General features: G+C 40.2%; 1 protein-coding gene across 1 annotated transcript in view; it reads left to right on the top strand.

The window, feature by feature from the left end:
* Positions 1–13,715, top strand: part of CNTNAP5 (contactin associated protein family member 5) — a 479,983-nt gene that overhangs the window by 292,320 nt on the left and 173,948 nt on the right. Inside the window, exon 11 of the mRNA XM_042445209.1 lies at positions 10,438–10,544. Within this exon, the coding sequence (XP_042301143.1) occupies positions 10,438–10,544 (107 nt within the window). The remainder of the gene's footprint in view (positions 1–10,437; positions 10,545–13,715) is intronic.

Here is a 13,715-nt window from a genome sequence, read left to right on the forward strand (position 1 = left end):
TTTAAGAGGCGAAAATAAAAATGGAAGGTTGTTTTTGCGGGTGCCAATTCTTTAACATTTAATTTGGGGGATACTGCTGAAATGACTAATTTCTTTTTTTTAAAGTAAAGCTGGACATAGAAATGAGAGAATTTTCTCTCTAATTACGTCCCATGTGTGCTTCAGTGTTATTTGTTTTATAGTGAAATCAAATGCCCTTGCTAGGATTGAGGAAGTGAATGTTTAATATTGTCTTTGGCCTCACATAATTAGCATGTAGTGAGCTAGAAAATGTTGTCAGTGACCTGGCAGTCTTCTCTGCTTGGTTTTTAGCCAATATTATCTGGAATATTCACTTTGCATACCCCTCCTCCATGCCTACATCTAATCTCCAGCATTATAACCATTCACATTGTCTCTCAGTCATTGGTAGTAGCATGGGTTCAAAATTAAATTATTCAGGGTTGGGCCTATTACTGGTGGAGGCTAGGTGGCTCTCTTAGGTTATCTTTGTTCATGGGTCCATTCCTGGTGAAGTGTCCACAAGTGAACAAGCTACCATGAGTTACTGATCAGGAAGGTAGTAGAAAGGCAAATATACATAAAGATGCAGAGAGAGAGAGACACAGAGAGACAGAGAAATAGGTGATAGTCTGTCTGGTTTGTGTCAATGTCAGACCACTGGTCCATCTAGATTACTAATGTAATCTAGGGAATCATAGAATCATAGAGTTGGAAGAGAGTGCAAGGGCCATCCAGTCCAACCCCCCGCCATGCAGGAAATCCAAATCAAAGTATCCCCGACAGATGGCCATCTAACCTCTGCTTAAAGACCCTCAAGAAGGAGATTCCACTACACTCTGAGGAAGTGTGTTCCACTGTCAAACAGCCCTTACTGTCAGGAAGTTCTTCCTAATGTTCAGGTGGAATCTCTTTTCCTGCAGCTTGCATCCATTGTTCCGGGTCCTGTTCTCCGTAGCAGCAGAAAACAAGCTTGCTTCCTCCTCAATATGATTTCCTTTCAAATATTTAAACAGGGCTACCATATCACCTCTTAACCTTCTTTTCTCCAGGCTAAACATCCCCAGCTCCCTGAGTCGTTCCTCATAGGGCGTGATTTCCAGACCTTTCACCATTTTAGTTGCCCTCCTTTGGACACACTCCAGTTTCTCAACATCCTTTTTAAATTGTGGTGCCCAGAACTGGACACAGTATTCCAGGTGGGGCCTGACCAGAGCAGAATACAGTGGCACTATTACAGTGGTGCCTCGGGTTACGAAATTAATTCGTAACGCGGCCGCTTTCGTAACCCGAAAAGCCTTCGTAAGCCGAATTGCCATAGGCGCTAATGGGGAAAAGCCGCGATTCCGTGCGAAAAAGCCGAAAAAAGCACCAAAAGTTTTTTCGTAACCCGAAAAAACATTCGTAACCCGAAACAATAATTCCCTATGGGATTTTTTCGTATCCCGAAAATTTCGTAACCTGGGTATTTCGTATCCCGAGGTACCACTGTACTTCTCTTGATCTAGACACTATACTTTTATTGATGATCCCTAAAATAGCATTGGCCTTTTTAGCTGCCGCATCGCACTGTTCACTTTGGCCGTTCAAGGTTTACATTCAATGACCAAGGGACACTCTTTGTCCTGTCTTACTATCTGAAACATGCAGATTTCAGGGACTGAGATTTGAATTAGAGTGGAGTCATAATTTCTCAGAATATAAATATTCCAGAAATTATTTGGGTTTTTCTTTTCTTTTTCTGGCTTCCTCAATTTGGAGTAGGAGAGAATAATATTTGTTGAAATACCCTACCTCCTTATTTGGCCACTTGCACACAGAGTGTAGAATTTCAGATGCAACTATACATCTAACACTGGCTGAGACCCTGTGTCACACAATGTGGAATTTATTGCTCTGTCTGGACAGTTCAACCTGGCTACAAATTCTTGGGTAAGCAGGCCTTCTTGAAAAAGTAGCTATGTGTCCCCAGGCCATTTAGTGACCAGCGAAAGTGAGAGATAGCTGTAGCTGAGTAGCATCCAGCAGTACTTCTACAACTGGGGTCAATCAGCAGCTGTATCCTTCTTGGAGGTTCAGGAGGAAGACAACTTTTCCTGGCTGCAGCCAACTACTGCCTGGGTATTCTGCCCAATCCTATTGCCACTAACTGGTTGAGGGGATGTTGCTGAATAGCTCTTTCTCTCTGAATATAAAATGACATGGAAGCACATGTATGCCACTGACAGAACCCTGGCCAATATATTTTAATACAGTTAAAGGAGACAATATATTCATTTTTAGGGATGAAAACAATATTCACAATATTTCAACTGTTCTCAACAGGTCAAGAAATTCCCCTGATTTTTTTCAATCAACTGTCATTAAAAAAAGGTCCCTGACTGAGAGACAAACAAGCAGCACCGTTTTCATGTTTAATCTTTGTTTTTGTAAACCCTGCACCTTGTGCAAAATCTGTTCTGTTTTCCACAAAATGCCATGCTTTGCAGAAAATGTTCAGATGGGATCCCCCCCTAGAAATGCTTGTGTGAGCTTTCTGTAAAAAGTCCAAACATACAATAAAGAAAGAAAGAAAGAACAATGCATGACAATCTGTCTAGTCTTTCCCAGCAGAGGGAAAACTTTAAAATGTTTCATTTTCCAAAATGAAATAAAGATTTTTATCCCTCTCAGCCTTCCATTTAACTGATTTTTTTCCCTTCAGCTATAACAGTATTATTTCATTTTATATTAATTTACCTGATTTTTTACAAAAGAGAATTTTATGAGAAATGTTTTAAGAATTTATTTTTTGAACTGATGAATAATTTCTCTTTCCCTCAGAGGCTATTCAGATAGATTTTCCTCAACCCTCTACCCATTTTGCGGAGGTTATTTTCAGTTATGTTTACCTTGAATAATTTGACTTAACAAACTATTTTGAAACAACAGTGTGAGAGAGCTATTTCTCCCATGACCTCCATATGTGCTTCCCAGAGGCATCTAGTCACCCATTGTGAGAAACTATGGCCCGGTACAAACAAGTGCTTTGTGGCACCCTGGGGCCAAAATTAGGGCTTGGGAGTGTGGAGTATCCGCACGCTCCCAAGTCATAGGGCGTGACGGCAGCGCCATCATGGCGGTGCTGCCATGATGGCACAAGCGTGGCGCAGCATCACCACGTTGGGGTGCCGCACTTGCGTCATCGACACATCACAGTGTGTCAATGGCACACTGATGGTGGTGGCCATGCATGCCAAAAATAACCTGCTTTTAGCAGGTTATTTTTGGTGTGGAGGGAGCCCGCATGATTTGGTTGCTGTGGACTCCCTCGGGAGCAAAAACAGGTGGCTCCAGCCCGCCCTTTCCGGGTGGTCTGTCAAGCTCCTATATGTAGAGAGATCTTGTAGCATCTTTGAGACTAACTGAAAGAAGTTGGCAGCATGAACATTTCTAGACTTCACTCTACTTTCTCTTTCAGTTAGTCTCAGTTAGTGCTACAAGATCTCTCTACATACTTCAGAAATAATGCAGTTTGACACCACTCCAAATATCAGAATTCCATGACATTGAACCATGGCAGTTTCAGTGATGTCAAACTGCATTATTTCTGCAGTGCAGATGCAGCCTTGAATTCATTAAAAGCACCTAGGACTCCTCTGCAGTTCTTCCTTGTTCTTTTCCCCCCCCAACACCCTAATATTATTTTAATCTCTCTAATTTTTTATTTTATTTTATTTAGGTATTTATATCCTGCCCTTCAGCCCTAATGGCTCTCAGAATGGCTTACAATATTATTTTTAATCAGATAGTTCCCTGCCCTCAGGCTTACAATCTAAAAGACACAAAACAAAAGGAAAAGGGAATGGTAGAGGGAAAGAGGATGAGGTTCAGTGATTCTTCTCTCCCTCTGAGGCCTGGAGCAAGGCAGATGGATTGGAGGGAGGGCTCTTCCTTCTTCCAGGCAAGTCCTGATGGAGCTGGACCTGCCTGGTGAACTCCCTCTCAGGCCGGAGGATGGCAGTTATGGAGGGCGGAGTTCATTCCAAGATTTACCCTTTTAGACTTTCCCCCACCAAGTATTGAGTATTTGTTTGCATCCCACTTTGGGGGTTCCCCCCTCATTCTATTTCTTATACATGTCTCTTTTAAATTTCAACCCATCTAAAGTTCTTTGGACATTCACCCTGATTTCTCAAGACACCTCTCACATTTTTTCTCCTTCTTGGAATTGTTGGCAACTGTGCCTTCCTATCTCAATTTTAAGGAACTCCCATGGACTATGGACTCCCTTCCCTTTGAGCATTTATGACCCTGACATTTGACCCAGTATTTCCTCAAGTTTATTAAAATCAGCTTTCTTGAAATCCAAAACTTTGTGTGTGTTTTAACACAGATATGTGCATGCCATTTCTTGTTATACTTTAGGCAGCAAAATTACTTGATTTGCACCAAGGTAGTCCTAAAGCTCCTCATGTACACAAATGCTTATAGAAATAATATGAGTGAAATGCATGCCAAATATTAATCATAGTCCTGTCCTTCATGTTTTAATAGCAATTCTCCCTGAGCGCAAATCCATTGATCCATTTGCCTATCCAAAGATTTTGCACCTCGAAATCTCTAAAGAATAACAACAAACTGAAAGAATCCAAGGCCTAATGCACTGTCAATGCAAATTGATGCAAATTTGATTTCTATACTTCTTCATAGAGACTGAGAATATTGAAGCTCAGAATGAGAAGGGAAAACGAGTCCTTAGTGGGGAGTAAAGGGGATATAGGGAAAGTAAGAGTAGGTGGGTTAATTTAATGTATTGATTTTATGAATTTATATCCAAGGCAAATTATTCCCAGGGCAGGTCACTTGCAGAGATAGAACAGAATCTATAAATGATCTACCTGGAATATATGATTTGTTTAGCATTCAGTGATCAAACCTCAGTCCTTTATGTGTTCTATAGATAATTAGTTTCTTCTTGTTATGGATTTCGATCACAAGCTACTAAAGGTTGGCACAGATTTTTTAAAGCAGAAAATTCAACTTGAAAGTAGTATTAAAAAGCATTACTTCCTATGGTGTTCATACTTATTTATTCATCCCTTCTATTGGCTCTGGTCAGGTAAGTTTTTCTAGGTGGCTTGTGGGGGTAGGATTTCAGCAACAGAGATGAGAGCAGAATGAAATGAAAAACAGCATTCAGTGATCGTTCTACTCTGGCAAAACTATTATCTGTCTTGTGCCAAAGTGAGATGGGCAATTGATCCAAAGCAGTAAAACTGCTTTTACGTTATTGCTCTTTGATGAGTATAATTCTTTTTCAGATGTTTAAAGTGCATACAGTAATACACATGTGGGGCTGGGTAGCAGGAGAATGGAAACACACTTCATTAGGACTGATATGTACTCAGTCAATGTCTGCATGAATTCATAGGTTGTGCACAGGGAGGCTTTCTGGACAAAGCCAGTTTCCTCCTTGTACATAGGAACCAATGAGCATAGGAAATGATGGTTGGAAACCAGTTAGTGGTTTATGCATTATGAAGTGATGAGCTAGGAAATTCTGGATAGAACCAGTGAGCCACAGCCCATGGAATGCTGTAAAGCAGGACCTGTGGGGGAAAGTATATCCCCCAGAGGAGAATGGAAACACAATTCCTTATGACTGACATGTACTCACTCATTCATTGGACAAAGGAGGCAATCACGGTGTGGGTGGATGATGTTTCCACCTTCTTTCCACCCGCAGGGGAGGCTGTGTTTGTCACAACTTTGCTGGCTGGTTGGAGGGAATGAAAACATCCACCTGATTGCCACCAGGACAGAGCTTCTTCACCCAGTGCTGCTGATGTCTCATAAAGAAGGTTTGGGAGGTCATTTTCAATCAGGGCAATTGTGACTCCATAGACTTGATTACAGCACAGTAACAGATGTGTATGCATCCATAGGGAAATCTATGAGGAACGACTTAGGGAGCTGGGGATGTTTAGCCTGGAGAAGAGAAGGTTAAGAGGTGATATGATAGCCCTGTTTAAATATTCGAAAGCATGTCATATTGAGGAGGGAGCAGGCTTGTTTTCTGCTGCTCCAGAGAACAGGACCCGGAACAATGGATGCAAGCTGCAGGAAAAGAGATTCCACCCCACATTAGGAAGAACTTCCTGATAGTATGGGCTGTTTGACAGTGAAACACACTTCCTCAGAGTGTAGTGGAGTCACCTTCCTTGGAGGTCTTTAAACAGAGGCTGGATGGCCATCTGTTGGGGATGCTTTGATTTGGATTTCCTGCATAGCAGGGGGTTGGACTGGATGGCCCATGCGGTCTCTTCCAACTCTATGATTCTATGATTCTATGATTCTATAACTGCAATAAAGAATACCAGACTAAGTCTTCACTGCTTTTTTTTTTTTTTTTTTTTTTTTTTGGGCTACAACAGTATTTGAATGTTTTCAAATACTGAAAGAGAGAACTGGACATACTTTATCGTTTTAAACCCATTGGTTAGTACAACCATTTGTCCATTGTAGAGCTCACCCTGAGGCCCAGGTATAAGATCCAGGAAGGGATCCTCTGAGTAAAAGGGCAGGTTGAGTCACAGAAGTCCTTCGTGCTTCCACCAGTTAATTTACAATTATAGTTTTTTGTGGGGTTTTTGGGCTATGTGGCCATGTTCTAGAAGAGTTTCTTCCTGATGTTTCACCAGCATCTGTGGATGCTCAAGTTTCCTTACATGTTGTTGCACATGTTTGGATATGATGTAACCCATATTATAATTAATCCATGCTTAAGTGTTCTTACATGTTGTTGTACATGTTTGAGCATGGCATAACATCCTTATTACAAAGAAGGTGATGGTAGGGATATTTTTACTATGCAGAAATATTATATTGTGCACTGAAAATCTGTTTCCTGCACAGAAAATGCTATTTTCTCTGCAAAAGTAACAACATGTAAATTTTGTGCGGAATAAGACTTGAACTGTGAAGACTGATGCTAATCAGGGTTTCTGAATACTTTAAAAACATGTTTTAAATTTTTTTTTAAAAAAAAAATCAGATATCTTTTCCATACCCAGCTGGGAGAAGCAGATATGAACATGTGGTGTCATTGTATACAGCAAAGAAGATGTACATTATACATTGCACACTGCACATGCAAATGTACTTTGAGCAATGTAATTTTGCATTTCCTCATTGTCTGCATATTTCATTGTGCAGAGTTGCCTAATGCACCACCATCATGTAGCTATATAGTTGTAAAGATACATCACCTTCATGTAGTATCTCAGCCAGTCAGATAGTCAAGAGGATACACATAGCTGGAAGTGGAGCCTGTGATCGGAGATGGATAAATGAGATTTAATCATAAATGTTCCATTTATTTTATGAAGAATGCACAATTTTGAAAAGCACATATCTAAAATTGTTTTCATTTATGGAATTATTCATTCATTCATTCATTCATTCATTCATTTCAGTTGTAGGCTTTTCACCCTGAGTGGGACCCAAGGCAGCTCCCAGAGAGAGCAAATTAAAAAACTTTAACAATGATTTTTTTAAAAAAAAAATCACCACATAAAATTATAAAAACAGTTGAAAGACATACAAAAGTTAATGAAGATTAAGGCAATGAATATATGCACACACACACACTCCATCTGCACAGGGCACATTCATGGGTAGAATTATTTCCCCTGTGAAGAAAATCTGCTTATACCTGCCCACCAGGCAGCTGTTTTGTTTTTTAAATTAAAGTGGAACCTTTAAATCATTGCCATAAGCATGGTTCAATAATAATACAGAGCCAGACTTTTAAGAAGTAAACACCCATTGCTTTCTGCCTGGATGGATGATGCTATCAATTTTGGCTGAAATTCTAATGCTGCGCTCCACCATTGGTTACATTTCCTCCAGGGCTGTGCAGGGTTGGTGAGAGAAAGCAGATCATTTTTTGCAGCTCTGATCTGTCTATTTTTCCAGTGCCTCACTGCCTTCCTTCCTGCTGTCACTGTCTACAGTATCAAAAAAGATTCTGACCTTTGTTTCGTTCCATGTTCATTTAAAAAAACCTTGAACGTATGATGAAATTTGAGAGGTTCTTTAGGAAGAAGTTCAAAACCAAGATAGAAGTTCTGGAGGAGTCCTCCAAATATGTATAGACTTTTTAAATCTCATTGCTCAGGAACTGCAGCCTCAAAACATACTTTGGCTGGGATCCTGTTGGTACACAAGTCTTCTCTATTGGATTGTTACGCTAGCATAGTGCACTTTGACCCAGGTTGTGTAGTACGATGAAGAATAGCAAACCAATTCTTCATGGTCATTCTCAGGAAAAGACAGTTGTTGACTCCTTCTGGGAAAATCCAAACAATCAAAAGTGGCATACAAAACTGCCTGTCTCACAGAGCAGGCACGTTTGCAAGCCAGCCTCCCAAGAGCACTTTTAGCACGATAGATCTTTACCTCTGGGAGGCCAGCACTGGAGAAATAGCCAGCAGATTTCTTTTCTTCCTTCCTCTGTAACACTGTTCCTAAAGCCCTTACACTTCTTCCATCTCTGTGTTGCTAATGCAGCCTGTGTTAGTAAAGTTCATGGGTGGGAACTGATCGAGATTAGAGGGCTGACTGCCCCTCCAGGAGACCCAAAGGCTTCACTCTCTACAAAGCAATAAAAAATGTAACTGGGGAAATGGAATATTTATTCACCTTTTGCTCCATTGGTCCATTTTGGATCTAGAAAAGGCCTTTTTTAAACAAACAAACATAATAAATAAATAAAAAAAACTTATTTTTATCCCGCTTTTCTGTGACGAGACAGTCAAAGTGGCTCACAATACATTAAAATATCCACATTCAATATTATGTCTCAAATCCCCCCCTTAAAACAGGATTAAACATGATACAATTAAAATTGGATATTAAAATATCCTTTAATAACACGATAAAAATATAATGAGGACAGAGTGGTGGGCTAATACATGATGTGAGGGGTGATCATTCTGTGGCTGGACGCTTTTATTCAGGAAAGGCCTGCCAGAAGAGATCCATCTTGACAGCTTTTAAAAAGGTATCTAAGCTGCCAATTTGACGGATCTCATCTGACAGGCCGTTCCATAGTCTGGGAGAGAACACACACACACACACACACACACACACACACACACACACCAGGAAATCACCTAGATATCACTTCTTGTTTTTGTTTTTAAAATGCTTTTATTTGACCTAAATTGACCCAAGGGTGCTCAAAATATGTAGCAAATGCTCTCCATCCTCCACAAATATTTGAGGACATTTGAGGGACATATATTTTTGAAAATTCTTATTTATTTTTTACCCTAGGGAGCCCCTAAGGGGATCACAAAAATGGTCCTGAGGCCACATGCAGTCTGTAGACCACACTTTGCCCCCATGATATAGTAGATTAGATTGTGAAGACTGTGAATGCTTAGCTCTTGAATGTCTGACTTTGAATTCCTGTGACATATTGGTAAGCTCTGTCCACTGACCCACTCTGATACTTATGTGGCAGACAGGTCCTGGACAACATGTTTTTCTGCACTGCCCAATTGGTACATCTATACCCAGTAATGCAGTGGTCACCCTCCAGATTTTAGGGATCTACAACTTTTATCAACTTTTAGCCAATATAATCAGTGATGGATTATGGGAGATGGAACCTACCAAACATCTGGAGGGCCACATATCAACTTGCCAGAATTGTCTAGTTTCTTGATAATGTTCTTGAACCAGGCATAAAATGGTTTTATATAAATGTCAGAGAAAAGAAAATCACTAGATTCTGTTTGCTCCTGCCCTGTGCTGAGTCTTCTACGCATGACTTCAGCTTCCGACAGCATGAAATTTTTTGTGTACTTCATATTTCTCTCTTTATTTCCCAAACACTTGGTAATGAACCAAACTGGCAAGGGTGGGAAGATGAGCATTTAGTATGTTATTCATAATCTGATCTGTGTTTTTCTTTTATCTATGTGTTATTTGTGTTTTCATTAAATACAGCCAGATACTCAGATTAGCAACCAAAAATACAATGACAACAGAAAAGGGTGGTATAAATAGGCCTTGCTGAGAGAAGATTTTGTGTTGCTTTTCACTTGGTATTTGTTCTCCTTATCGGATCCCAAAATAAAACAGGAAATTTTTGCTGCCTAGGCACAGGAGAGAAGCAAAACTTGCCCACCCTGCTTTTTGGCATCCGTTTGGGTTGCTGTTTCAATTCATTCTGTTCACTGCAAGCAATTTTTCTGAAGGCTTTTGTTTTCAAACTAAACATAGCACTGAGAAGAAAACAGCTGGTTTCCATCTTTGTGCCAGCATATGGAGCCATAGGAAGTATAGAGGTTTTGAGAAAACAGGTGAAGGGCAATACGTTTCATTGCATATGCTGTCTGCTGCTTAAAACTATCTTGCTCTTTTTGTTGAACTCTCACCCATCAGGTGTTTGCCAAACTATTGTGAACATGGAGGAAGATGCTCCCAGTCCTGGATGATGTTCCATTGTGATTGTAGTGAAACTGGTTATACGGGAATGACCTGCCATAACTGTAAGTGGATCATATTGTGAACAGGATGAAGTGGGAAAATACTGATATAAGTGTGAACAAGATTCATAGGGTAAACTAGAGTAGTTCTTTTATCCCTTACATGAATTCAGCAATGACATTTTTAAGACACTGGAAGGACTTAAGACTTGTAGAAGCCCACAGTTTAGTGGTGAAGCATATGTTTTACATGCAGAGTTCACTCCTAGTAGGAATACCAAAAAATAAAAGTAAAAACAAAATAAAAACCTTTCATAAAACCCTGTAGATCTGTTTTCAGTCAGTATACATTATTAGGCTATTTGAAGGACCCTCTCCCCCTGTAGGAGCCCAATGTAGTATTGAGATCATCTGGAGGGGCCCTTCTCTCTGTCCCACCACCCTCTCATGCTTGTTTGGTGAGAACAAGAGAGGACTTTCTCAATGACTGCTTCCAGACTTTGGAAAACCCTCTCTAGAGAGGCCAGGATGGCCCCATCCCTGCTCTCCTTTCTGTGACATATAAAAACATTTTTGTGCTGTCAGGTTTTTTAAACTCACAAGGCTTGGGCTTTTAAATGCTGAGCAAATCAGACCAAGATTTGCATTTAGTTTTCAATATATTTTAATATTTGTAATGTTTAATTGTTTTAACTTTTTAAATTGTTTTTTTTAACTTTATATTTATACTTTTTAATGCTTTTGTATTGTTTTTAAATTGTACTGTTTTAACTTTCATAGAATCATAGAGTTGGAAGAGACCACAAGGGCCATCCAGTCCAACCCCCTGCAATACAGGAACTGTCATCAAAGCATCCCCGACAGATGGCCATCCAGCCTCTGCTTAAAGACCTCCAAAGAAGGAGATTCCACCACACTCCAAGGGAGTGTGTTCCACTGTCGGACAGTTCTTACTGTCACGAAGTTCCTCATAATGTTGAGGTGGAATCTCTTTTCCTGTAGCTTGCATCGATTGTTCTGGGCCCTGTTCTCTGGAGCAGCAAAAAAAAAGCTTGCTCCCTCTTCAATATGACATCCCTTCGAATATTTAAACAGGGCTCATAGGACATGGTTTCCAGACTTCACCATTTTAGTCACCCTCCTTTGGACTCACTCCAGTTTCTCAATGTCCTTTTTTAATTGTGGTGCCCAGAACTGGACACAGTATTTCAGGTGGGGCCTGACCAAAGCAGAATAAAGTGGCACTATTACTTCTCTTGATCTAGACACTGTACTTTTATTGATGCAGCCTAAAATTGCATTGGCCTTTTTAGCTGGCGCATCACACTGTTGACTCATGTTCAACTTGTGGTCTACTTGGACTCCTAGATCCCTTTCACATGTACTTTCATTCAGCCAGGTGTCCTCCATTCTATATCTGTGCATTTCATTTTTCCGCCCTAAGTGCAGTACCTTACATTTCTCTCATTTTGTTAGCTTTGGCCCAGCTTTCTAGTCTATTCAGGTCGTTTTGAATTTTGATCCTGCCCTCTGGAGTATTACGTATTCCTCTTAATTTGATATCATCTGCAAATTTGATAAGAATGCCATAAATTCTGTCATCCAAGTCATTGATAAAAATGTTGAATAGCACTGGGCCCAGGACAGAGCCCTGTGGGGCCCCACTGGTCACTTCTCTCCAGGATGAAAAGGAGCCATTGTTGAGCAACCTTTGGGTTCGGCCAATCAACCAATTATAAATCCATGTAACAGTTACCTTGTCTAGCCCACTTTTTTGCAAGCTTGTTTGCAAGAATGTCATGAGAACCTTTATCAAAGGCCTTTCTGAAATTGAGATATACTATATCCACAGCATTCCCTTCATCTACAAAGCTGGTAATTTTATCAAAGAAATATATCAGATTTGTCTGGCATGACTTGTTTTTCCGAAATCTATGTTTATTCTTTGTGATTATGGAATTGCCATTTAGATGTTCATAGGCTCTCTGTTTAATGATCTGCTCTGGAATCTTTCCTGGTATAGATGTCAGACTAACTGGCCGATAATTGTTTGGATCCTCTTTCTTCCCCTTTTTGAAGATGGGGACGTTTGCCCTCCTCCAGTCTGCTGGGACTTCTCCAGGAGTTTTCAAATATAATTGCCAATGGCTCCAATATTACATTTCAAATATGATTGCCAATGGCTCCAATATTACATTTGCCTGTTCTTTTAATACCCTTGGATGTAGTTCATCTGGTCCTGGAGACTTAAATTCATCTAGATTAACAAGGTATTCCTCTACTATCTCTTTACTTATTCTGTGCTGAAATTCCCCTATTCTGTCCTCTGCTCCATTTTCCTGAGGTTGAGCATCCTTTGCTTTTTCTGAGAACACTGAAGCAAAGGTATTGAGTAATTCTGCCTTTTCTCTGCCCCCTGTTAGCATTTTGCCATCTTCTCCACTCAATGGCCCTATCATTTCCTTTTTCTTCTTCTTACTGTGAACATATCAAAAAAAGACCTTTTTATTGTTTTTAATCTCTCTAGCAAGCCTGAGTTCATTCTGCTCTTTAGCTTTTCTGACTTTACCTCTACACAGGCTAGCTATTTGTTTGAATTCCCTTTTGGTGATTTCCCCATTTTTCCATTTCTTATACATGTTCCATTTAAAGGTTAGCTCAGTTGAAAGTTCTTTTGTCACCCATCCTGGTTTCCTCAGACACCTCCCATTTTTCTTTCTCACTGGAACTGTTTGAAATTGTGTCTTCAGTATCTCCCTTTTGAGAAACTCCCATCCATCCTGAACTCCCTTCTCTTTTAGTATTTCTGACCACGGGATCACCCTCAATACTTCTGTAAGTTTACTGAAATCAGCTCTCCTAAAGTCTAGAATGCATGTCTGACTATGCCTGGCTTCTCCTTTCCATTGTATAACAAACTCCAGGAGGACATGGTCACTTCCACCTAATGATCCCACTGCTTGCACCCCATTAACCAAGTCATCCTTGTTGGTTAGGATCAGATCTAAAATAGCTGACCCCGTTGTTGCCTCTTCCACCTTTTGGAAAATGAAATTGTCTTCAAGGCAAGTGAGGAATTTGCTAGACCTTGAGGATTTGGCGGAGTTTGAATTCCAGCAAATATCAGGATAGTTGTTAGACACCTTGAGCCCCTAAATTGGGAGAAAGGCAGAAGAGAAATAGATGATGATGATGATGATGATGATGATGATGATGATGATGATGATGATGATG

The sequence above is a fragment of the Sceloporus undulatus genome, chromosome 1, assembly GCF_019175285.1.
Source record: "Sceloporus undulatus isolate JIND9_A2432 ecotype Alabama chromosome 1, SceUnd_v1.1, whole genome shotgun sequence".
NCBI classification, from domain to species: Eukaryota; Metazoa; Chordata; class Lepidosauria; order Squamata; family Phrynosomatidae; genus Sceloporus; species Sceloporus undulatus.